Source organism: Procambarus clarkii, chromosome 15 (genome assembly GCF_040958095.1).
Source record: "Procambarus clarkii isolate CNS0578487 chromosome 15, FALCON_Pclarkii_2.0, whole genome shotgun sequence".
NCBI classification, from domain to species: Eukaryota; Metazoa; Arthropoda; class Malacostraca; order Decapoda; family Cambaridae; genus Procambarus; species Procambarus clarkii.
Window position 1 is genome coordinate 5,940,259 of NC_091164.1, and position 25,873 is coordinate 5,966,131.

The 25,873-nt window shown below is 47.6% G+C and overlaps 1 protein-coding gene across 4 annotated transcripts in view; it reads right to left on the reverse strand.

Moving 5' to 3' along the window:
* Positions 1–25,873, reverse strand: part of l(2)gl (LLGL domain-containing protein l(2)gl) — a 248,488-nt gene that overhangs the window by 187,222 nt on the left and 35,393 nt on the right. For all 4 annotated transcript variants that reach the window (XM_045743926.2, XM_045743930.2, XM_069324922.1 and 1 more), the window contains exon 2: positions 23,449–23,546. In XM_045743926.2, coding sequence (XP_045599882.2) covers positions 23,449–23,546 — 98 coding nt within the window. The remainder of the gene's footprint in view (positions 1–23,448; positions 23,547–25,873) is intronic.

Sequence of the window (25,873 nt, forward strand, 5' to 3'; positions counted from 1 at the left end):
GTCACAGTGTGTGAGAATACAGTCACTCCTACAACATGGTGAGTCAGTGTGAGAGAATACAGTCACTCCTACAACATGATGAGTCACAGTGTGAGAGAATACAGTCACTCCTACAACATGGTGAGTCACAGTGTGTGAGAATACAGTCACTCCTACAACATGGTGAGTCAGTGTGAGAGAATACAGTCACTCCTACAACATGGTGAGTCACAGTGTGAGAGAATACAGTCACTCCTACAACATGGTGAGTCACAGTGTGTGAGAATACAGTCACTCCTACAACATGGTGAGTCACAGTGTATGAGAATAAAGTCACTCCTACAACATGGTGAGTCACAGTGTATGAGAATACAGTCACTCCTACAACATGGTGAGTCACAGTGTGGTGCTCGCAAATTTAGGATAAACTGTTAGGATGTCATCCAGTACACCAGTCAATGAAATAGTTACACAGTTGGTGGTACAATAGGCCAGGAGGTCTAAAATATGTTAGTTTCACATTCAACAATATAGTGTTCTAGTGAATGCATTAATGGTTTGTCACGGAGTTTACAAGCTTAATAATCTGGTAGTGGCTCAGCCTCACTAGCCTGCCAGATGGGCCTATAGCCAAGGCGAATTCCCATAATGACTACATCACATTGCCTGGTCCGGTTACTGTGCTGACCATACAAATACCTTTTATTACAAAAGTTGTCATAGCTTTCAATACTGCAGCTGTCAGGTCTTTCTGCATTTCTTAGTTCTTAGAACTCTGGTGTAATTTCTATAATTTGTATGTTTCTAATAATTGCATTAGACAATCTGAAGTCATAATTAGTGTTTTCTTTCCTGCAAGCTTCATTGGCCTGACAGCCTGGGTGGACAGCGCTTCGGAGTCGTAGTCCTGAGCTTCCGGGTTCTATCCCCGGTGGAAGCAGAGACAAATGGGCAAAATGTTTCTTTCACCCTATGCCCCTCTTACCTAGCAGTAAAATAGGTACCTGGGTGTTAGTCAGCTGTCACGGGCTGCTTCCTGGGGGTGGAGGCCTGGTCGAGGACCGGGCCGCGGGGACACTAAAGACCCGAAATCATCTCAAGATAACCAAGTACCGTGGGGGACTGAGCTCTTAACGGATGATGGACCGGATTTTATTTTGTTGACTATTACACATTGGGTTCTATTAGTCAGGAAATTGTAGATCCATCTGCCTATTTTTCCGGTAATTCATTTTGAACGCATTTTGTGTGCAATAACACCATGGTCACATTTGTTGAAGGATTTTGCGAAATCTGTGTAAATTACATCAGCGTTTTGTTTGTCTTCCGTGGCATCTAATGCCAGGTTATAGTGGTCCAGCAACTGTGATAGGCAAGAGCGCCCTGTTCTGAAACCATGTTGTCCGGGGTTATGGAGATGCTGTGATTCCAACCCGTCCTCTTAAAAATAACGTCACTTTTGGCTCGTATGCGCACTATGGCCAAATTTGGACGTAATTTGAAATGAAATCGACTCACAAAAGTGACGCACTGTTCCGTTTTCTGTTTGAGTCGTCCGGCTTACTCGGCAAGCTTAGAAAAGGAAACTTTCCATTAACGTTTTTCATAACGTTTTGAAACTTTATTAGTATGTCAGGGATAACGCCAGTATCTAGGGTTTGTCTCCACAGAATGTGAAGGGCGTGAGATAGTTTTTTTTTTTTTTTTTTTTTTTACAGTTCTTGATGAATATGGAAGTTCCAAGACTCAGGGCCTGGTGCAGAGTGCATATATGGCATACTGTCTATGGCTTCTTCAAAGTCCAGTGGGGATAGGGTGACATCTGATATAGGAAGGAAAGGGGAGCGGAAGAAGGGAGAGGCGAGATGATATTTCATTGTGTCGGGGGACAGGCAGTCAGTGTATATATACATGTTAGGCTTATAACGAGGCCCCCCCCCCTCTCCAGGGTTTACTGACCCCGCCCAGGGAGCAACCCCACAACAAGCTGACTACTACTAACTACTTAGCTACCCGAGTACCTACTTACTGCTAGGTGAACACGAGCATTAGGTGATAGAACTGTGCCCAACCATTTCTGTCCCGTCTGGGATTCAAACATGGAATTCTGGATTGCGGATCGACAACGAACCCGACAATACTACCGGGACACATATATAAATCAATAAATAATAATAATAAAACAAATAGCCTTAAACAGAACAACATGTGTGGAAGCATCCGAGTGTACTCACCTAATAGAACCTAACTCACCTAATAGTCTCCCTCAGTGTGTGTGTATATAAATATATAAATATAAATAAATACATATATATATATATATATATATATATATATATATATATATGCAAACAAGCCTGAATGGTCCCCAGGACTATATACAACTGGGGTGTGAGTTTTCAGTTATATATATATATATATATATATATATATATATATATATATATATATATATATATATATATATATGAGTGCTACATAGGATTCATTCATAGACATCCATATGTGCTGAAACACATGTGAAGACCCTCTTACACACCTGCCTGCTTTCATAACTCTCACTGTATTTCCCACTTCTAAAGTTCCCTTCGTCTATGCCTCTCCGTCCTCTTTACTATAAAAAAAAACCTCCCGGGACTCTCTGCTAAGGTACTCTCCCTGACTGTGGTAAGGAAGACGGAGGGAGAGAACAAAGAATGATAAGGGGGAAGGGAGAGAAGAAACGGTAGGGAGGAGGAGGAAGACGAGCATAGCTGAGAAGGGAGGCGAGGAGTGACCAACAAGGAGGAAGAGTAATATGACGGTAAAGGGAGAGAGGCCGTGGGAAGGAATGTGAGAGGGGGGGAGTGAGAGAGAGGAAGAGCAGCGGAGGAGGGGGGGGTTAAGTGTCATCATGGGGAGGGGGGGGGGCGGGAGTAGCACCAGAATAAGGTAGGCTTAAGGGCGAGGGGAGCAGGCACAAGTTGGGGTGAAGGAGTAGTGGGTGATGGGGAGGGAGGAGCGGGGGGGGGGGAGTGGGGGGGGAGTGGGGGGGAGTGGGGGGAGTGGGGGGAGTGGGGGGGGGGGTAGGGTTGCCCCAGGGGAGAGGCAGCCAGCGGCCTCGCTCACGGGGTGAATGGACGCACGGACAAACGGACACCAGGGATGGGGGGAGGGGGGGGGGGGTTGGAGGGACCACAATGAAGAGGGAGGAGGGAACAGAATGAAGAGGGAGGGAAGAATGAAGAAGTACCAGAATCAAGAGGAAGTGAAGGAGGGAACAGAATGAAGAGGGGAAGATGGAACACAATGAAGAAGTGCAAGGGTATTTAAAAAAAAACTGGCAAGAAATGAAAGGATGAAGCTAAATAGTTGGAAAAAAAGGGGATAGAGGAAGGGGGAGGAGAGGTAAGGGGGGAAAGGTAAGGGGGGGAGGTAAGGGGGGAAAGGTAAGGGGGGGGAGGTAAGGGGGGAAAGGTAAGGGGGGGAGGTAAGGGGGGAAAGGTAAGGGGGAGAGGTGAGGGGGAACAAGGGGACAAACACAAACAAACAAGAACACCAGCATACATGTTCACAAACAACTAACAACGTTGATATTACCAACAGGTGCAACAAATGTCTATACAAGTAGGGGGCCCAAGAGTCGGCTCCCGGCCGCCGCCGCGCTCCGGGGGTAAGACCGGCCACATAGCCTCCCAGTGTGTGCGCGCGCGCGCGCGCGCGTGCTCATGTGATTCACCCCAGTGAGTCACACCCCCCCCCCCCCCCCCACCAGCCCACCATCATTACTACTACTACTACCTTTACTCAAGGTCATCCTCACTAGCCTTTCTCAATACTCTTCTTCATCACTATCACCACCCCACACTGTTCACCATCCTCTAGGACTATCACTCTCCATACCCCACACTGTTCACCATCCTCTAGGACTATCACTCTCCATACCCCACACTGTTCACCATCCTCTAGGACTATCACTCTCCATACCCCACACTGTTCACCATCCTCTAGGACTATCACTCTCCACACCCCACACTGTTCACCATCCTCTAGGACTATCACTCTCCATACCCCACACTGTTCACCATCCTCTAGGACTATCACTCTCCATACCCCACACTGTTCACCATCCTCTAGGACTATCACTCTCCATACCCCACACTGTTCACCATCCTCTAGGACTATCACTCTCCATACCCCACACTGTTCACCATCCTCTAGGACTATCACTCTCCATACCCCACACTGTTCACCATCCTCTAGGACTATCACTCTCTATACCCCACACTGTTCACCATCCTCACGGACTATCACTACTAGCACCCACAATCTCCAACATTTCCGCCATTCACACGCCACTATCTCCGCCAACATCGTCACTATTCACACCCGCTAAAGTTGTTGTACATCAACCAATCTTCACTCAAACCAAAACCAAAGAAAAACTAATCCAAACCAAGGAAAATTGGGGTGTAATTCCCTGCAGGGGCTTCGCTTGGTCAGGTGCGTGCGTGCGTGCGTGCGTGCGTGCGTGCGTGCGTTCGTTCGTCGTTCGTTCGTTCGTTCGTTCGTTCGTTCGTTCGTTCGTTCGTTCGTTCGTTCGTTCGTTCGTTCGTTCGTTCGTTCGTTCGTTCGTTCGTTCGTGTGCGCGCTCGCTCGCTCGCTCTCTCTCTCTCTCTCTCTCTCTCTCTCTCTCTCTCTCTCTCTCTCTCTCTCTCTCTCTGAAGAGCAGAGGTGCAACAGGTACTCTGAGAGAGAACTATCAACATCAGAGGCCCGAGACTGTTCAACACGCTTCCACTACACATAAGGGACATAACTGGCCGACCCCTCACAGTGTTCAAGAGAGAACTATCAACATCAGAGGCCCGAGACTGTTCAACACGCTTCCACTACACATAAGGGACATAACTGGCCGACCCCTCACAGTGTTCAAGAGAGAACTATCAACATCAGAGGCCCGAGACTTCAACACGCTTCCACTACACATAAGGGACATAACTGGCCGACCCCTCACAGTGTTCAAGAGAGAACTATCAACATCAGAGGCCCGAGACTGTTCAACACGCTTCCACTACACATAAGGGACATAACTGGCCGACCCCTCACAGTGTTCAAGAGAGAACTATCAACATCAGAGGCCCGAGACTGTTCAACACGCTTCCACTACACATAAGGGACATAACTGGCCGACCCCTCACAGTGTTCAAGAGAGAAACTGGATAAGCAACTCCAGAGGATACCTGATCAACCAGGCTGTGACTCATACGTCAGGCTGCGAGCAGCCGCGTCTAACAGCCTGGTTGACCAGTCCAGCAACCAGGAGGCCTGGTCGATAACCGGGCCGCGGGGACACTAAGCCCCGAAATCATCTCAAGGTAACTTCACATGACCTTCACGGTCATGTGGGTGAACACCACCACCTTCACCGTCATGTGGGTGAACACCACCTTCACCGTCATGTGGGGGAACACCACCTTCACCGTCATGTGGGTGAACACCACCACCTTCACCGTCATGTGGGTGAACACCACCACCTTCACCGTCATGTGGGTGAACACCACCACCTTCACCGTCATGTGGGTGAACACCACCACCTTCACCGTCATGTGGGTGAACACCACCACCTTCACCGTCATGTGGGTGAACACCACCACCTTCACCGTCATGTGGGTGAACACCACCACCTTCACCGTCATGTGGGTGAACACCACCACCTTCACCGTCATGTGGGTGAACACCACCACCTTCACCGTCATGTGGGTGAACACCACCACCTTCACCGTCATGTGGGTGAACACCACCACCTTCACCGTCATGTGGGTGAACACCACCACCTTCACCGTCATGTGGGTGAACACCACCACCTTCACCGTCATGCGCCAAAATGCGTCAAAAATATTGGACAGTGAAAAACAGTTGTGGGAAAATATCGATAACACAACAATAAAAATTAAATGTACAACGAAAAATAATGGAAAATATAGAACAAGGAAAAAATCTAAACCGGATGGTAGAAGTGCCTGGGGGAAGTGATGGGGGGGGGGAGGATGGGGGGAGGGGGAGGATGGGGGGTTGGGGAAGGATGGGGGGTTGGGGAAGGATGGGGGGGAAGGAGAGGATGGGGGGTTGGGGGAGGATGGGGGGGGGGAGGGGAGGATGGGGGGGAGGGGAGGATGGGGGAGGATGGGGGAGGGAGGGGAGAACAGATCAATGCAATATTGTGCTCAGAGATGTTTGGAAAACTGTCGACAGTCTGACCCACAGGCCTAAAATACAAGATATTTACTGCCCCACACTACAGCTTCACAGACAACTTATTATTATTAACATCTTTATTGACAAAATTAATTACAATTTTGCCTAATCTGAGGATTTTGATAGTGTTATTAAAGTGAGGATAATGGTGGTATTCACTGTCCGCCAGTATTGACAGACAACAGGACTACTAGGCTCGGCACCGGTACCTAGTTGGCAGACATTATAGCACTGAGAAAGAGGAGCACCACAAGGAGGCTGCCTTTCACCCACTCTTCTCAACACATACACAGCTACAGGGTTACCTGGTTGATACCTGGTTGATGGGGTTCTGGGAGTTCTTCTACTCCCCAAGCCCGGCCCGAGGCCAGGCTTCACTTGTGAGAGTTTGGTCCACCAGGCTGTTGCTTGGGGCGGCCTGCAGGCCCACATACCCACCACAGCCCTATGTACCACAGGGTACATAATAGTACAAAATACAGTCAAATTTGCCCATAGTAGGAAAGCAACATGTAAAGGATTTGGGAATAATGATGTCTGACGACCTAACGTTTAAGGAGCATAACCAAGCAAATATTGCGTCAGCCAGAAAAATGATCGGATGGATTACGAGAACTTTCAAATCCAGAGATCCCATCACAATGGTTGTACTCTTCAAGTCACTTGTGTTCTCCCGTCTTGAGTACTGCTCAGTACTCACTTCCCCCTTCAGAACAGAAAAGATTGCTGAAATAGAGGGAATACAGAGAACATATATGGCATACATAGACGCGATAAAACACCTAAATTATTAGGATCGTCTCAAAGCCCTCCATATGCACTCGCTGGAAAGAAGACGAGAGATACTAAATAATATACACGTGGAAAATACTGGAGGGCCAGGTCCCTAATCTACACAGTAAAATAACAACATACTGGAATGAACGATATGGAAGAAAATGCAAAATAGAACCAGTGAAGAGCAGGGGTGTCATAAGTACAATCAGAGAACACTGTATAAACATCAGAGGTCCGCGGTTGTTCAACATCCTCCCAGCGACTATAAGAAATATTGGCGGAACAACCGTGGACATCTTCAAGAGAAAACTAGTTTTCTTAATGGAGTGCCGGACCAACCTGGCTGTGGTGGGTATGTGGGCCTGCGGGCCGCTCCAAGCAACAGCCTGTTGGACTACAAGTCAAGCCTGGCCTCGTGCCGGGCTTGGGGGAGTAGAACTACCAGAACCCAACAATCAGGTTCAATGCAGGTGTAGAAATACATTGCAATACAATGCAGGTGACCTGCCCCACCCCCAACACGGATAATACATCACATACGCTGACCATGCCAACCAAATAATGTCTCAGTCAGGACCATCAAAGCCGCCACTACCCAACAACACCAAGGCACCAATTGAATTGATAAACAAATTTGAAAAGCACTGGAAAACAAGTAGAGACAAACAAAAGTTCCAGACAATACACATTGCAAAATAAGTAACCCAGACCTCATTATCCTGCACAACCGCCCGATCCAACATACCTGGTTGATACCTGGTTGATGGGGTTCTGGGAGTTCTTCTACTCCCCAAGCCCGGCCTGAGGCCAGGCTTGACTTGTGAGAGTTTGGTCCACCAGGCTGTTGCTTGGAGCGGCCCGCAGTTATACAGCGCTCAGATATTCCCAAGTTCCCACTATTCCCAAGTTGTACATGCGGAGGTAGGGCAGAATATTGGCGCTCAACACCAACGGAACAGCTACACAAATGCACGTCAAAGATAAAATAAATAAAACAAAAACAGCCTTAGGAAAACCTAGGAGATTCCGAAAGCTTACTGGAAGGCTCACACATATCCACGTTTTCTATGCAGCGATAAGTTATGTTAGGTGGGTTGCTTGGGGTGGTTCTGGTTTATAACGGGCTGAACAAACACATGTGACATGATGCCTGGCACCACGAGGCCAGGCTCCTCAGGCAACTGAACAAACCATTCACACAATGGTGTACAAGGGAGTACACAATGGTGTACAAGGGAGTACACAATGGTGTACAAGGAAGTACACAATGGTGTACAAGGAAGTACACAATGGTGTACAAGGGAGTACACAATGGTGTACAAGGGAGTACACAATGGTGCACAAGGGAGTACACAATGGTGTACAAGGGAGTACACAATGGTGTACAAGGGAGTACACAATGGTGTACAAGGGAGTACACAATGGTGTACAAGGGAGTACACAATGGTGTACAAGGGAGTACACAATGGTGTACAAGGGAGTACACAATGGTGTACAAGGGAGTACACAATGGTGTACAAGGGAGTACACAATGGTGTACAAGGAAGTACACAATGGTGTACAAGGGAGTACACAATGGTGTACAAGGGAGTACACAATGGTGTACAAGGGAGTACACAATGGTGTACAAGGGAGTACACAATGGTGTACAAGGGAGTACACAATGGTGTACAAGGAAGTACACAATGGTGTACAAGGGAGTACACAATGGTGTACAAACATTAACAGTTTGTGTACAACACAACTTCCAACACTACCACAGATTTAACATAACTTATTTACATCATCAATTGAAAAGTTTCATAAGTAGATATAATTAAGTGTAAGTGGCATTGGTGGAGTGGGAAGCCGGGCAGGGCCAGTGGTGGAGTGGGAGGCCGGGCAGGGCCAGTGGTGGAGTGGGAGGTCGGGCAGGGCCAGTGGTGGAGTGGGAGGCCGGGCAGGGCCAGTGGTGGAGTGGGAGGTCGGGCAGGGCCAGTGGTGGAGTGGGAGGCCGGGTAGGCCCAGTGGTGGAGTGGGAGGCCGGGCAGGTCCAGTGGTGGAGTGGGAGGCCGGGCAGGTCCAGTGGTGGAGTGGGAGGCCGGGCAGGTCCAGTGGTGGAGTGGGAGGCCGGGCAGGGCCAGTGGTGGAGTGGGGGGCCGGGCAGGCCCAGTGGTGGAGTGGGAGGCCGGGCAGGCCCAGTGGTGGAGTGGGAGGCCGGGCAGGCCCAGTGGTGGAGTGGAAGGCCGGGCAGGGCCAGTGGTGGAGTGGGAGGCCGGGCAGGTCCAGTGGTGGAGTGGAAGGCCGGGCAGGGCCAGTGGTGGAGTGGGAGGCCGGGCAGGGCCAGTGGTGGAGGAAAGCCAAGAGTGATCACATTACCCGCCAGTCATTACGTGATGGCATCCTCACCACCAGTCAAGACTCGCCTCGCTCCCACACCACCACAACTACCCCCCCCCCCCCCACTACAACAATACATATTGGATACCACACTCAAACTATAACTTTAGACCTTACATCAGCACGCGCGTGCACGCGCACGCTTTCTACACCGTACTTTTTTTTTGTTACAAATTAATATCTCATTTCTCAAAATTTAGCATATTCGCCCCCCCCCACGTCTTTCCACTATGTAGTATGGTAAACTGCTCTTACACGCATGATTCATCAAGTTGCCCTGGTCAACGCACTCACCCCCTCCCCTCCCCCTCGCGGTCACAACCACGCACACAAGCCACAAGGTAAACCAGCGCACACTAACATGCTGTACAACACACTCCTAATCGTCCACCACACTTGGGCAAGTATGATGGCCGCCAGGTTCCAAACTTGTCACACACACAACAACAACGACACCTGGAGGTTCACTTCTGGCTTTTATTGACGCCAACACATGTAGAATAATAAACCCCACATTGTTTGAGTTAGGAAAACACTATTTGTCAAATATTGATGCTGTTCTTAAGATTTCCCCATTTTGCACCCGCAAGATAACGTAAGCTTTTAAGGGTTGATAGATGTTAATCTCACTTGAGACAGTTAAGCAAGTCCCAGCTGTGTCTGGGTACAAGTGACAGGATGAACAACCCAGCGGGTTTTCTTCCTATAGGGGAGTGTTGTACATGCTGCTATGGCGGTGTGTCCACTCACAAGATGAGTGGCGCTGCCCAATAAACTCGCCCCTCGGGGCAAAATTTAAAAAATTTAAAAATGATGAAGGCGGCGCGTCCACTCTGCCCTCCCTCAGTGGTGCTGTACCACCACACTCACAGTCCTCACACACCAGCGGTGCCACACATGTGAGGGTACACCTCACTCCACCATTCACTTAGCCCCCCCTTACTCGTAGGGAGCACCGAAGGATAGGGCGAGGTGATTGTTGCCTGACTCCGGCTTCTACATGTCCGCCAGGTCTAACATCTTCCCTCTACACCAATGGAGGACCATCCAACAGCTGTATACTCAAAGTCGAATTCGTCAGGATGTTGATGACTGGTGTCAGTTGCCGAATGAACACAGCCTCAAGAATACGAAGCCTCCTGCGAGCGTCGGTATACGAGATTATTGTCGTATCTTTCACAATGTCTTGGCCATTAAGGATGGTGTTGTGGTATTGAGAATGTTGCTGCGTAACACCACCACCTTCCAAATGAAGTTTAAGACGTCTACTCTATGTATTCGTCGTGTGTCCAAGGTAGCATATATTTCATGAGTGCGCAGACTCCGGAGCAGCATTTGTATTGATACACTACATAGGTACACCTCAGTGTGTCCGAGGAGGCAGAGATGTTATTTCTCATAATGAGGCAAGATGTACGAGGTTGTTACAATATATGACAGAACGAATCTTTGCGTGTTCACTGCAAGGTTCACAATTCCTGTCAACTGTATCACCTTCTCATCCTCCTCGTATGCCTGAGTAAATGTATTATTTATAATACACTACAATGTCCTCCCTTGGGGGGCTGATTTTCCACCCCTGGGGCCTGAATTGAACGAGTCCGCCAAATTGTCGTGAACAACGATGACAGCACTAGAGGTACTGGAGCAAGCACAGTACCCTGGGGGGACTGAGCTCTTCACGGTTCATGGGCCGGATTTTATTTTGTTGACTATTACACATTGGGTTCTGTTAGTCAGGATTTTGTAGATCCATCTGCCTATTTTCCCGGTAATTCCTTTTGAACGCATTTTGTGTGCAATAACACCATGGTCACATTTGTTGAAGGCTCTTGCTCAGTCTGTAAGTTACCAACGGGGAGACCATGTTAAGAGTTGGTCGGTGTGTCGGCCACCACCATGGTAAGAGTTGGTCGGGGTGTCGGCCACCACCATGGTAAGAGTTGGTCGGTGTGTCGGCCACCACCATGGTAAGAGTTGGTCGGGGTGTCGGCCACCACCATGGTAAGAGTTGGTCGGGGTGTCGGCCACCACCATGGTAAGAGTTGGTCGGGGTGTCGGCCACCACCACCATGGTAAGAGTTGGTCGGGGTGTCGGCCACCACCACCATGGTAAGAGTTGGTCGGTGTGTCGGCCACCACCATGTTAAGAGATGGTCGGGGTGTCGGCCACCACCACCATGGTAAGAGTTGGTCGGTGTGTCGGCCACCACCAAGGTAAGAGATGGTCGGTGTGTCGGCCGGCGGCCACCAAGACAGACCACCTGACAACTGCGGTCGGCCGCCACCACCACATGTGCCGGTGGTGCCTCAGGGAGCTTGCTCTTCCGGCCCTGCACGGCAACATAAATATACCTCGCTACTTGTAAAGTTAAAGTGTTGGGGCTATACCTCCAGGGGCTACCGCTTGGCCCTGCACCACTTAAGAGCGTACCACTTAATCCACTTGAGAGGAGGCATTAACACTCCACAATAACAAAGTAACCAAGATAACCTCAAGATAACCCTTCTAACATTTCCTTAACCCACTCAGAGCCACAATTCAGGGTCTTTAATTGATGCTTATAAGCCTTGCCAGAACAAGGGGAACATTTCATTAAGGGATGCAAGGGGCACTATGTTTAATGGTTATTTGTCAACACCAAATTATGTATAGTTGTACTAAATACACTACACCAGGTAATAGTTCATGTACCGCACTACACCAGGTAATAGTTCATGTACCGCACTACACCAGGTAATAGTTCATGTACCACACTACACCAGGTAATAGTTCATGTACCACACTACACCAGGTAATAGTTCATGTACCACACTACACCAGGTAATAGTTCATGTACCACACTACACCAGGTAATAGTTCATGTACCACACTACACCAGGTAATAGTTCATGTACCGCACTACACCAGGTAATAGTTCATGTACCACACTACACCAGGTAATAGTTCATGTACCACACTACACCAGGTAATAGTCCCCACCACCTGTGGAGTTAAGGCCACAGATAATACGATATTTAATGAAAATAAGTTCCAGTTCCTGCGCTATAAATGAAAATTTAAAATCGGAAACCATATATAAAACGGAATCAAATCACACTATAGAACGAAAAAGCAATGTAAAAAGTTTACAGGACACCATAAAGTAGCTGTCACGACTGCAAGACAAATGACAGGTTGGATAACAAGGACCTTCCAGAGAAGGGAAGCTATTACAATGATGATACTTTTCAAGACACTGGTGCTCTCTAGGGTGGAATATTGTTGCACTCTAACAGCCCCATTCAAAGCCGGAGGAATTGCTGACCTGGAGAGCGTACAAAGAACCTTTACCGCTAGAATTTACTCTAAGTCATCTTAATAATTAGCATAGACTAAGTTTTGAATCTGTATTATCTAGAGCGCAGGCGTGAGACGTGGAAGATATTAAGAGGGACTGGTTCCAGATCTGAACACGGGAATAACATCACACGAGACCAGAAAGCATGGCAGGCTGTGCAAAAGACCGCCGGTGAAAAGCAGAGGTGCAACAGGTGCCCTGAGGGCTATCTATCTATCAACATCAAGGGCCCGAGACTGTTGAATACTCTCCCGCTACACATAAGGGACAGTATTATAACATAACTGGCCGGCGTCTCAGTGTTCAAAAGAGAACTCTATAAACACCTCCAAAGAATACCTGATCAACCAGGCTGTGATTCATACGTCAAGCTGAGAGCAGCCGTGTCCAACAGCCTGGTTGACCAGACAATGGGTGGGGGAAGCCAGTGGTGACCAACACGGAGGCCAGGTGGGTGAGGCAGGCACCACAGGGAGGCCGTTGGCCTCACCAAGGTCAGCAGTGTACACGGGTGTAGGGAGAAGGGGAGGCCGACCACTCAGTACACGCAGGGTAGTGTGAGAGGGGGGGGGGGATATGCACGTGCACGTGTTCCTCCATCACAGATTCTTGCACACTCACCCCCTACTCCTCTCCCTCCTCCTCCAGCAACACTCCCACGCCCCCACCACTCATGTCACCGCCTCATTCCTCCACACACACATTCCAATCTCAATTTTCACCATAAAATAATAAATTAAAAACAAAATTGCAATCCCACAATCTTTGTGCCATAATCAAACAAATATTAATTGGCCTTCACCCCAAACGCCAGTGTTCCATCTACCAAAAGTCACGTGAGAGCCACAAAGGGTAGGTAACCACGGAGAGAGAGGGAATTATCAGGGGGAAAGCGCCAAGCCATTACGACTATATAGCACTGGGAAGCGGTCAGGATAAGGATGTGGGATGGGACGGGGGGAAGGAATGAGGCCTAAACACTCGCAACGATTGGAAATCGAACGTCAACCCGCAAGAAGCGAGGCCGTGGCTGTACCGACATTCCAGGTGGCAGCTGCCCAATGCCTTTCTTCTCTCTCCGACCTCCAGGAAACGGTGTATACAGATGTCAACTACCTCGGTAAATCTATAGTCCTTCCAGTCAGAGAGAGCTACAAGAACCATTTATGTACGAGTCCTTCAATAGCCAACAAGCTTCTCTAAGTTACTACAGCTAGTAGGTCCTGCCATAAATAGTCTGGCCGAAAGTAAACTATGACATTAAAACTAATCGTAATTAAGGTGAACAAAACTTAAGAGACAACTCTATTACTTACGCTCAAGAAATGTTCATGAAAACATTACCTACAATGCTAGCCGGGTATCCCAAGTTTACTTACTGTAGGAAAGTGTACACACTGCAAGCTTGTACTGCCACCATGCTAGTCTCTCACTCACGCATCTTATTACCATCTATACTAATGTTAACTACATTAACTTAACTATCACAACCTTTGTAAACTTGAGCCCAAATGTTAAGCACTAAAACCCTCAACCAACACAGCATTAGTGTAAACAGTTTACCCCATATAAAGAAGCCACTATGCTGACTGTAGCCACTATGTGACTGTAGCCTCCACGGGGAGCTGAACCAGCCATAACTGTGAAGAGACTGTTGATGTATATGGTAATAAACTCTGTAACTTACCTACACAAATATTAGGATTCAGTCGGTGAGGGCATTGTGTGCCTCGGTAACCTTACCCACTACCCTTCACATGATGGGCATGGGGAGGGGGGGGGGTATGGCATGCATAATATATTAACTAAACTGACATCAAGTTTATTCCCTAAGGGGTTACTGTATTACAAAGGTGAGACACTTCAATACATGTATGAGGCGTGTGTAAAAGCCTGCAAGCGAACCGTAACACGAAGATAACCGTCACAGCCAGACAACATATTTACAGTTTGAGACGTTTGCATTTATTATTATTAACATCTTTATTGACAAAATTAATTACAATTTTGCCTAATCTGAGGATCTCTCTTCAGCAACAACTGAAATATAAAAGCAGGACGATATATTTTAAACACTAGAGTAGATAACACGAGGCCTCTTCGTCTCCGTTACTCCTCCCCCCCCCCACCCGTCCATCCCAACTCGGCCCCTTTCTATCCTCCCCGACCACTGGTAACCCTTAGTGGTCATTAAAGATTCCCGAGGGTCGGGTGTCGGCGGCAAGGATCAGCTGTTTACCCCTATGGCGGCCATACGTCACCCATCTCTCGCTACCACTCTCCCTCTCTATCCCTATGGCGCACTTCCTTACTACTCAAGCCTTTAACTACCGGTTTCCAGCAGCCAACACTCACGCCGGCATTTGTTTACATCATTCAGTCAGTCTTGCTACTATTTCCTCTCATACAGTACCGCCACCACCTCAACGCTCTATAGTCTCTCATCCCCCCCCCACCTCCCCCCTCTCTTTCCTGGACATATTCTCTTCCTACTTGTTCACATTGTTCAGGTGCCGCCTCGCCCTCGCATCCTTCCTGCACGTGTTCTCATCATCTCCACCTCTCTCACATGACGCCAACCTTTAACTCGCCGCCCCGCCATTCCCCGCTCCGTTACATCACCTAAACTCCTTAATCCCTACACTTCCTGCGGGTCGACTGCCCGCCACACACCATGGCTACACCTCCCACCACTCCCACCCTCCGCCACACACCATAACACGCCCTACATCTCTCACTCTACTCCATCAACAACATACTATTTCTTAATTTACTTGGCCTGGACGGTAGAGCCACGGACTCGCTTTGTGCAAGTCGGCGCACAAACTCGCCCCTTGGGGCAAAATTTAAAACTGGTAAATCACTCGCCCGGCGTCTCGCGAGCCATTTGGCCAGGGTTCGTATCCTGGCCGGGGAGGATTGACTGGCCCCCAATCCTTAACTGTACGCCTCTGTTCACCCAGCAGTGAGTGGGGTAACTGGTTATTAAGCAATTTGGCGGGTCGTATTCCAGGGAAAATGAAATAAGATTAAGGACCTGCCTGAAACGCTATGCGTGCTAGTCGCCTTACAAGAATGTAAGAACTATTATATGTGTATGTATCTATATGTATATATAATTTATTTTGGAAAGCTATTTATATCTTTAGCATTTAAAAAAAACAACAGCATTATAAGTGTTTATCCATTCACACACATGGAACAGTTTACCCAAATAGCAACGCCAATTATACAGATACATTAACATAGAGTGAACAAACACTTTCCGCACATCTACGACTTGTATTGTTTGGCCGCCTCCAGTGTTCCTTCTATGACCCGCCTCCCGTGATGCTAAGACTGTCTCTGGCACTCTGATGTCCTGTCTCTAATACTGTCCACTAAGGTGGCATTCTTACTGGTGACGCACAGTCGTAATGACCTGCACCTCTGGGGCCACCTGACGTGCACACCTCTGGGGCCACCTGACGTGCACACCTCTGGGGGCACCTGGCGTGCACACCTCTGGGGGCACCTGGCGTGCACACCTCTGGGGCCACCTGGCGTGCACACCTCTGAGGCCACCTGGCGTGCACACCTCTGGGGCCACCTGACGTGCGAGGACCTTCCTATACAAAATAATATATTAAACTCAAACACCTAGACTGTGTCGTTATAAATTGTAACTCTCAATACGAATCTTTAGGAATATCCTTTCACTCGTTTTCCCCGAGAATGTTATTACTATCAGTACCTCCACACACCTGTCGATGTTGCTGCTTGCACTAGCTCGCATCTCTTCTTATAATTGTAATTTTGCCCCGAGGGGCGAGTGTATTGGGCAGCGCCACTCATACTGCGAATGGACACGCCGCCATAGCAGCATGTACAACACTCCCCAATAGGAAGAAAACCAGTTTAATTGTCTCTTAAAGTGAACAGCTTCTCAAACAAGAAGGTTAACATTTGTCAGCCCTTAAAAACTTACGTTATGTTTTCTCCCACCTTAGGTCAGTTACTGAAGCCGCTGAAACAGGGCGCGTATTTAACATCTTGATTTATAAGAGAGTATGTGCGTCCGAGGATGGAGGCATCGCCCAAATTTCACAAATGTAACATCGGGGAGGGGAGGGGGGGGGGGGATTAGCGTCAGAGGCCAGTCGGGATCGGACCAAGTACCACGTTTTTAAGAAATATCGGCCTTTTAAATGCTCCCCGGCGATTTTTATGGTCAAGTAAAATCAGGGGTTATGACAACGGTAGTTTTTATGCTTACCCGTGTGAACCTCTGGGGTGTTATCCATGTGAAATGGGGAGAGGGTAGAAAAGAGGGGAAGCCGGGAGGGGGGGGGGGGGGGGAGAGAGAAAGGGAGATGTTGGGGAGGAGAGTAGGATGTCGAGGGGAGAGGAGATGGAATGTTGTGGGAGGGCGGGGGTAGAGAGGGAAGGGGGATGTGAGAGTATGGTCTCTCAAGATTCTCCCACAGCTGACTTGAATGGCTCATTGCAGTGCACAGTGCACCGGTGTCGTGCACAAGCCCTATCTCTGTTAACCCTGGATAGTAAACTGTCATGTTGGGTATCTCCAGGATGCCCACTTAACCAGGAATACGTTTATAATACAGAGGTCGCCGTATGTCCAGGCAGGAAGTAGATACAGGGAAGTTAAGCATACTTGCCACAAGGGTCAGTGAGTACACAGGAGGTGCCAGGCGTGAGAAAGAGAAAGGACGCCAGCGAGGCCACAGATCTGACCTCTGGGGTCAGCCTCAACTGGCGCAATGGAGAATAACAACTGTGACGTGGTCGTGACGTATTCCCGACGCCACCTCTGCTACTGATCATGGAATGATCAATATGATTGGTTCCTGGTCCTTTGCCGCAAAGTCATTGGTCAAATTGTAACCCCCTTGTGTTGTGTCCCACGAGGAGCCCTGAGCCCCAGGCAAGAGTATTCACGTGAGGGAGCCGTAGAGGACGTGTCCTGTTCTGTGTATCGGCCAATAAACTGAACACCGTCCATTCCTCACCGTCAAGTTAAAACTCAGCGTCCTTTCGATATACCAACGTTCGCCCGGAATCGCGATCGTGACCATATTGTTTAAAAGCCTATTGACAAATTACCAGAGCAAAACAGACTGGTATCAGGTAACCCCTGGTGACACATTAAGATCATCTGTGAGTGACCTAGAGTGAACCAAGGAGTGCCGCTGCCTAAGTAATGTGTGTGTGTGTGACTTTTACCACAGTGTACCTGCATGGTATCATATAATCAGCCGCCACTCTGTCCAGAGCGTGTAGCTAGCCTAGCCTCGAGCCGCCCTCACGGTACTACGTGACGTCACCACCTTACTCACCGCCAGTACCATCAAGTGTGTGTGCGTGTGTCTGTTGACATACAGCACGCCCTCCTGCGAGTACCCCCCCCCCCCTGTCAAGTACGGTTTGTGGGAAAGCCTGTCGCCGAAATCAGCTGTCAGGCCATCTATGAGTTCTTGCATAAATGTGTCTGAGTGAGTGAGTGAATAAGAGGGGTAGCCTACCTGTAAGTACAAGATCTTGTCATTGTTTTATTGTGTCTGTGTGTGTTGATCTGAGGTATCAACCACAGTTCTCACCTTCTCATACCTGACACAGGTATAGGTGAAGACAACCCAACAGTGTGTGTGTGTTTATCTGTGTGGTATCACGACATTACACTCGTCTGTGAATGTGAGCTTCACATACACCACACATTTAGAAGTGTGTGACATTATTATTGTGCATGTTGTTGCCTGTCCCATTGACAGTGTATTTGTGATTTATTGTGCATCATCATTACCCGAGGATCCGGTTGGAACTCTTGTGATCCCTTTAAACACCGGCAGATAGGTTTGCTGCGTTAATGATTGGCTGTCAACTGTGTTAAGTTAGGTGTTTCTCCACGAGTGGATCCGAATCGATTAGCCAGACGTCAAGAGTCTCACTAATGCAACCATAGTCTTTCTGACGCCAATCTAAAGTAAATCAAGCACCCTTTGTATTAGTGGTTAAGTTAGTAAATAAACTACTGTTAAGCTTTATGCGGTGTTTCCGTTGAACCACTTCTGAATACTGCCAACTATTTACTCAAGCCTTCAGCTCCAGGTGTCTCCAACACCGAGTTGCCTATTATTCACTAAACTATAAATGTGATGAGGACCCTAGGAGTCCCTTAAAGTGTTAAATCATTGAGGAGATTCCAACGATCAACGTGGACCAGGACCAGGTGAGGCTAGTTTGAGAAGAGACCCTCAAGGACTCTAACTCGACCTTGCTCCCAGGCCCTGTACGGTTGCTTTCGTATTTTCTCTGTTGATTCCGACAGCTTCGTGAAGTGTCTGCCACATGTACGTTGGCGACGTACGCATTGCAGTCGGTAAAGCAAAATAGAAAACCCCACCGGGGGGGGGGGTATAGTGGGAGGGAAGGTGGGGACGTTGGGGGAGATTAGAAGAGGGTAGAGGGGAAGAAAGGTGGAGGGTGGGAGTAGGAAAGGTAGGAGACTGCGAAAGAAGGTGAGGAGGGAAGGAGAGGGGGATAATTGCGGGAAAGAGAAACCAAGGCGCAGCCAAGTAGCAGTAGAAAAAAATAGAATAAGAAAAATAGGAGTCTGCCTTTCAAGGATGTGTTAATAACAAAAACAGCAGCAGTGTGTATACTAAGCCTACCAACATAGGAATATGCCTAAGCGGTAGGAGTGAGTGCCTCCAAAGACACAAAGCCAGTGTTCTCAACGCTTATAACCGTCGAGCCCTTACCCACTGCTCTGAATGGAGCAACGTGAGTAGGGAGTTTGAAAGGATAACACAAGTAAGGTTATCTTGAGGTTATCTTGAGATGATTTCTGGGTTTAGCGTCCCCGAAGTAGTGGTGAACCATGAGATAACCACCACCATAAGACAACACCTGGACCGGTGGTACAACTCTGAACCAAGAACAGAAACCACAACACCTTTAATAAAATTATATTACAAATCCACCATGCACAGTGAATATAAGAAAGAGGAAGGAATAATGAAAGAAACCATCCGTAAAGGAGTAAAAAACACAATCCCCTAACCAGAACATACACATCAAATACTATAAAGAAAGACCACTGACCTCATTATTAATAAAACAGGCTGAAGCCAACTTTACAGGAACGCTTTACAACAGTCAGACGCGGTATACAGGTACACCTGCTCCCACGGAGGATGTAACCTTCAACCCAAGAACACAGGTATGCCGTTTGACCTGTCAACTTCAATCAGGTGCCCCTAAAAGTCACACGAGACAAGCCCATGACATCACCCTAACAAGAGAAATGTTGATTAAAAACACTTGCATATTAGACAAAACTCAAGATGTAAGAAGCTTACAAATTACTGAAGCATAAAAGTCGACCCACCCACCATAAATACTCAACTAAGGGAACTATTCACTCTACCCAGCATTAGAGTGAGAGCAAGACCGGAACACGAAGATGCCAACCATGTCGTCACTACCCAAAAATGCCATGCCCACTACACCTGTTGTAGCTGAATCTAAAAACAACGACGACTCGGAACAAAAAATTTCCATGTAGCACGGGCTATGGTGAACCCAATACACTACACCTGACTACACCCGTCAACAGTTATTTGAGTTCCACACCAGTTACAACCTCGCTCCTGTGCCAGGTAAGTACACTAAGTACACTACATAGCCCGTGCTACACAGAAATTGTGTTCCTTGTAGCCGAAACTAACACAACAAAACAGTTAATTAATATTCCTTTAGCCAACCTCGAACCAATAAAACATTTGGAGAAATCCTCCTTCCAGCTAAACCCTAATGCACGATCACTAGTCAGAGGAGTAGCAGCCCTAAAACAAGAAAATAATCAACATAGAATATGCACAGTCATATTCAATGAAACATGTCTAAACGAAAACCTGCTGCCAGTATACACCAATATATATTATACACACACAGTTCGTTGACAGTTGAGAGGTGGGACCAAAGAGCCGAAGCTTAACCCCCCGCGAGCACAACTAGGCGAGTACACACACACACACACACACACACACACACACACACACACACACACACACACACACACACACACACACACACACACACACACAGGAGCGGGGAGCCGGTGGCCGAGCGGACAGCATGCTGGTCACATGATCCTGTGGTCCCGGGTTCGATCCCGGGCGCCGGCGAGAAACGATGGGCAGAGTTTCTTTCACCCTATGCCCCTGTTACCTAGCAGTAAATAGGTACCTGGGTGTTAGTCAGCTGTCACGGGCTGCTTCCTGGGGTGTGTGTGGTGTGGGGGGAAAAATAGTAGTAGAAACAGTTGATTGACAGTTGAGAGGCGGGCAGAAAGAGCAGAGCTCAACCCCCGCAAGCACAACTAGGTGAATACACACACACACACACACACACACACACACACACACACACACACACACACACACACACACACACACACACACACACACACACACGGCATACCTAAGCAATATGAAGCAGTGTCACTGTGAGGGGTGAGACCTCACAATGCCGTTAAATCACCAGTGGAGTCCCACTAGGCTCTGTGCTCGGACCTATCCTGTTTGATATACGTAAATGATCTTCCAGAGGGTATACTCATTCCTCTCAATGTTTGCTGACGATGCCACCATTATGGGAAGGATTAAGACAGCGGAGGACAGCATGAGGCTTTAAGATGACCTGGACACACTGAAGGAATGGTCCAACAAATGGCTGTTAGAGTTTAACCCAAGCAAATGCAAAGTAATTAAAATAGGTGTAGAGAGCTGGAGGTCAGATACAAGGTACCATTTGGGAGACGAAATTCTTCAAGAATCGGAGAGAAAGACCTGGGGGTTGATATTACGCCAGACCTGTCCCATAAAGCCCACATCAAGAGGATACCCAACCTCGAATGAAAATATGCCAGGTTGGCCAACATAAGAACGGCCTTTAGAAACTTGTGTATGGAATCATTCAGAACCTTGTATACCACGTATGTCAGACCAATCCTGGAGTATGCAGCTCCAACATGAAGTCTGTATCTCGTCAAGCACAAAACTAAATTGGAGAAGGTTGAGAGGTATGCCACCAGACTAGCACCCGAGCTGAAGGGTATGGGCTACGAGGAGAGACTACGTCGACCACGTCACTACAAGAAAAGTTAGGGAGAAACATGATCAAAACATACACGATTCTCAGAGGAATTGATAGGGTAGATAAGGCCAATTTATTTAACACGTGAGGCACACGCTCAAGGGGGGGGACAGGTGGAAACTGAGTACCCAGATGAGCCATAGAGATATTAGAATGAACTTTAAGTTTAATAAGAATTTTCATGGTTGTTGAAAACTAGGTTATTATCATTTAGATTACTTAAAATGGTTTCTAGTGTTTAATCTCATGTGATAATCTTGTGTATCTATGTATATGTGGCAGGGAACCAAGATGTGATCAACAGCATGCGCTCGCTCGTGTTCATTCAAACTGATCTCTAACTCCTACTCTATGAACCTAATGCTAGTTTTTGGTAATTAAGTTCGCGCACGATTACCCCATAACATCGCCAGAATATTTGATGTACCATTAATTTGCATTAAGAAACGTGCGACGACCAACAACCTATTTTAATGACAGTGAAGACAATGACTAAACAGTAGAGGATAGGCGGCGGTAAAGGTGGCACAGGGCTTGGAAGTCTTGGCATACAGGTTATTACTGCCCACCGATGGTGACCTGGGAGCCATGGTGACCTACGGGAGCCATGGTGACCTACGGGAGCCATGGTGACCTACGGGAGCCATGGTGACCTGGGAGCCATGGTGACCTACGGGAGTCATGGTGACCTGGGAGCCATGGTGACCTACGGGAGCCATGGTGACCTACGGGAGCCATGGTGACCTACGGGAGTCATGGTGACCTGGGAGTCATGGTGACCTACGGGAGCCATGGTGACCTACGGGAGCCATGGTGACCTACGGGAGCCATGGTGACCTACGGGAGCCATGGTGACCTACGGGAGCCATGGTGACCTACGGGAGCCATGGTGACCTGGGAGTCATGGTGACAACTTGCACACTTAACTTACCTTCATACACAATCCACTTCTGAAATCAACAAAATGTTCATCCAACACTTTTAAATCAATAGTTGGTTGTATTTGTTTCCTTTCCGGTCAACCAACCAACAGTTTGACGACGGTGTGATGACGTACACGAATACATTACTAAGTGTTGAAGGAAGAGGTGGTGCCGTGACCTGCGGCACGGACACAGTACTCCCTCAAGGGCTGGGGGAGAGATCATAGCTACGTGGGTGGGTGGAAGTGTGGCAGTAAGAGCTGCTGTAAGAGCAACTTGGCTGGGACAACGGTGGACATCAGGAGGCCCAAGAGGAGACCTCTCATAGATCACATTCGTGCATACGGTTCTCGGAGTGTATTAACAGTTTATACATGGACAACTCTAGCAGCGCTCTTTATGCAGATTACTGTATATACTGATGTTAAACAGCCCCACGTGGCCCCGAGCATGACTTGAGTGGAGCAGCCAGTGTCAGCAAGCACAAGCTCCAGCCTCAACTCTGACACTGGCCTGGACCTACTTTCTCTAAAATGACTTCCTTCGTGACCAGCGATGACCCCGCTAGCCAAGTTTCCCGCAATGCTGTAAACCTGTATGTGAGGCGCCTGCAAGCACGACCCCCCCCCACCTCGGGCTGTCATACAAAAGGATACATCCTGATCTGGCCGTTCTTGGTGGCGATGGCTAGGAGTCGCAGCAGCGGGTCCCACGCCAGGGCCGACGGCTTGGCTGGGAACCCATGGAAACATGCCTGCAAAGACAAGAAAAAACACAATGAGGGGGTTTAGTTAACTCTCAATCACCACCACACATCCCTCCCTCCCTCCCTATCCTTCACACAGCTTTAGTCGTCCTATCCTCCCACACTCCTTCCCACTTCTTTTGTATTACACTTATAATAAAAGTATTACCTGTAAATGGAAAGAAAATATTGAATAAGATTTTTAACACCACACACAGAATTACAAAGCAACTGACCTACAATTTACTCCGCAATTATTCTCGAAGGGCACAATGCATGAAACAAAAAATTGTATTTCCTTGTGGCTATTTCCTTGTCCGGTATAACACCGCAAAACCACTACCGGGAGCAAATAATTTTTGAGAAAATATGATTCTTGTGGGGCAGGAAATCTGTTAGGCTCATCAGCCTTGCCCACCGACAGACGTTTCCAACTTATGCGACCCATTAGTCACCCAATTACTGAGTACGTATTAACTGCTAGTTGAACAGACGCAGCAGGTGCAAGGAAACGTGCCCAAACGCCTCGCCCTGCCCACCAATCTAATCCGGGTCCAATTCGTGAACAGACAGGACCAACCACTGCAAGGTCAAGCTAACCCTTAGACGGGTCTAAGATGTGCTCACACCTCACTGTTAAGATATTGAAGACACGTACTCAAATTTCCAATCAAAATCGAGTATTTTCCTCAACCTGACCTTCACTTATTGCAGCAGACCCTCGTATGTGTAAATGCGTGCGTGCATGTGTGTGTGTGTGTGTGTGTGTGTGTATATATATATATATATATATATATATATATATATATATATATATATATATATATATATATATATATATATATATATATATATATATGTCGTACCTAGTAGCCAGAACTCACTTCTCAGCCTACTATGCAAGGCCAGATTTGCCTAATAAGCCTAGTTTTCATGAATCAATGTTTTTTCGACTACCTGACCTACCTAACCTAACCTAACGTTTTCGGCTACCTAACCTAACCTAACCTATAAAGATAGGTTAGGTTAGGTTAGGTAGGGTTGGTTAGGTTCGGTCATATATCTACGTTAATTTTAACTCCAATAAAAAAAAATTACCTCATACATAATGAAATGGGTAGCTTTATCATTTCATAAGAAAAAAATTAGAGACAATATATTAATTCAGTAAAACTTGGCTTATTAGGCAAATCGGGCCTTGCATAGTAGGCTGAGAAGTGCGTTCTGGCTACTAGGTACGACATATATATATATAAAAATGGAAAAGCAATACTAGGAGTGTGCAGCAGTAAGGCCAGGGGGAAGGGGGCCCACCCGTGACTGGTGCACGGAAGAAGAGATCCAAGACTACTGATCTATTACAACCCGATGCAAGTGTTCAACTGACGCCGCGGTTTGTCCTGTTACGACAATAATAATAACAAAACACTTCATCATTGTAGAGGCAACAACGACTACTGCATCACCACCACCACCAGTATTACCAGGCTCACCCCACCACCACGCTGCCCCACCACCACCCCACTACCTGACTCACACCAGGTGAATCACTTCAGCAACACGTCTCCTATCTCCCTGCTGAGATTAACATAATTGAGAAGCGCCTTTATAACATGTGGAACTAATACATACATGTGAAACAGTCTATATATATACACACACACACACACTTCCGAAATTTACTATTAGATCAACTGACCACCACCACCACCACCAGCGTTGAACAAAGCGACACGAGACAATATGCAGGTACATTCAGCAACGGGGTTAAAGATTAAGACCGGAAACTGGACGAGTCACCGTTCATTTCGTTCACTACAATCTCTCATTCCCACCTGACACGTCAGCTGCTCATTTTGGCCTGAGCCGTTACTCAAGTCCCACAAGAAAGTAGGGCATTAAAAACCAGCCAATTACCGCTATACTTTGCTATAGCGGTAACACCCAGCCTACTGCTTCTATGGTCATTAAGCCCCTTCAATGGGTTTGTTTACCAGTTCTGATCAACTTCACTGACCTTCCCTACCTTGAAATGTGGACAATTTTTGTTTAATAATGATGCTTCCTTTGGGAACATAACAGAATATTTAAACTGGCAATTCTAATTACGATTCGATGTCTTTTGGTTGCAAGAGGACAATCGAGAAGGCTATTCCAGGGCGGCACAGTTGTCACTATGCTACTCATGGTCACATTAATTTAACCACCTCGACCGGAGACAGAAAAAATACATCAGGAAGTAACTTTCGTGTTGCCCAACCGCAACACGAAAGTAACTTCCTGAACAAATAAAACAGAATAAAATTGAAAATAAATTTGTCAACAAAAACATATTG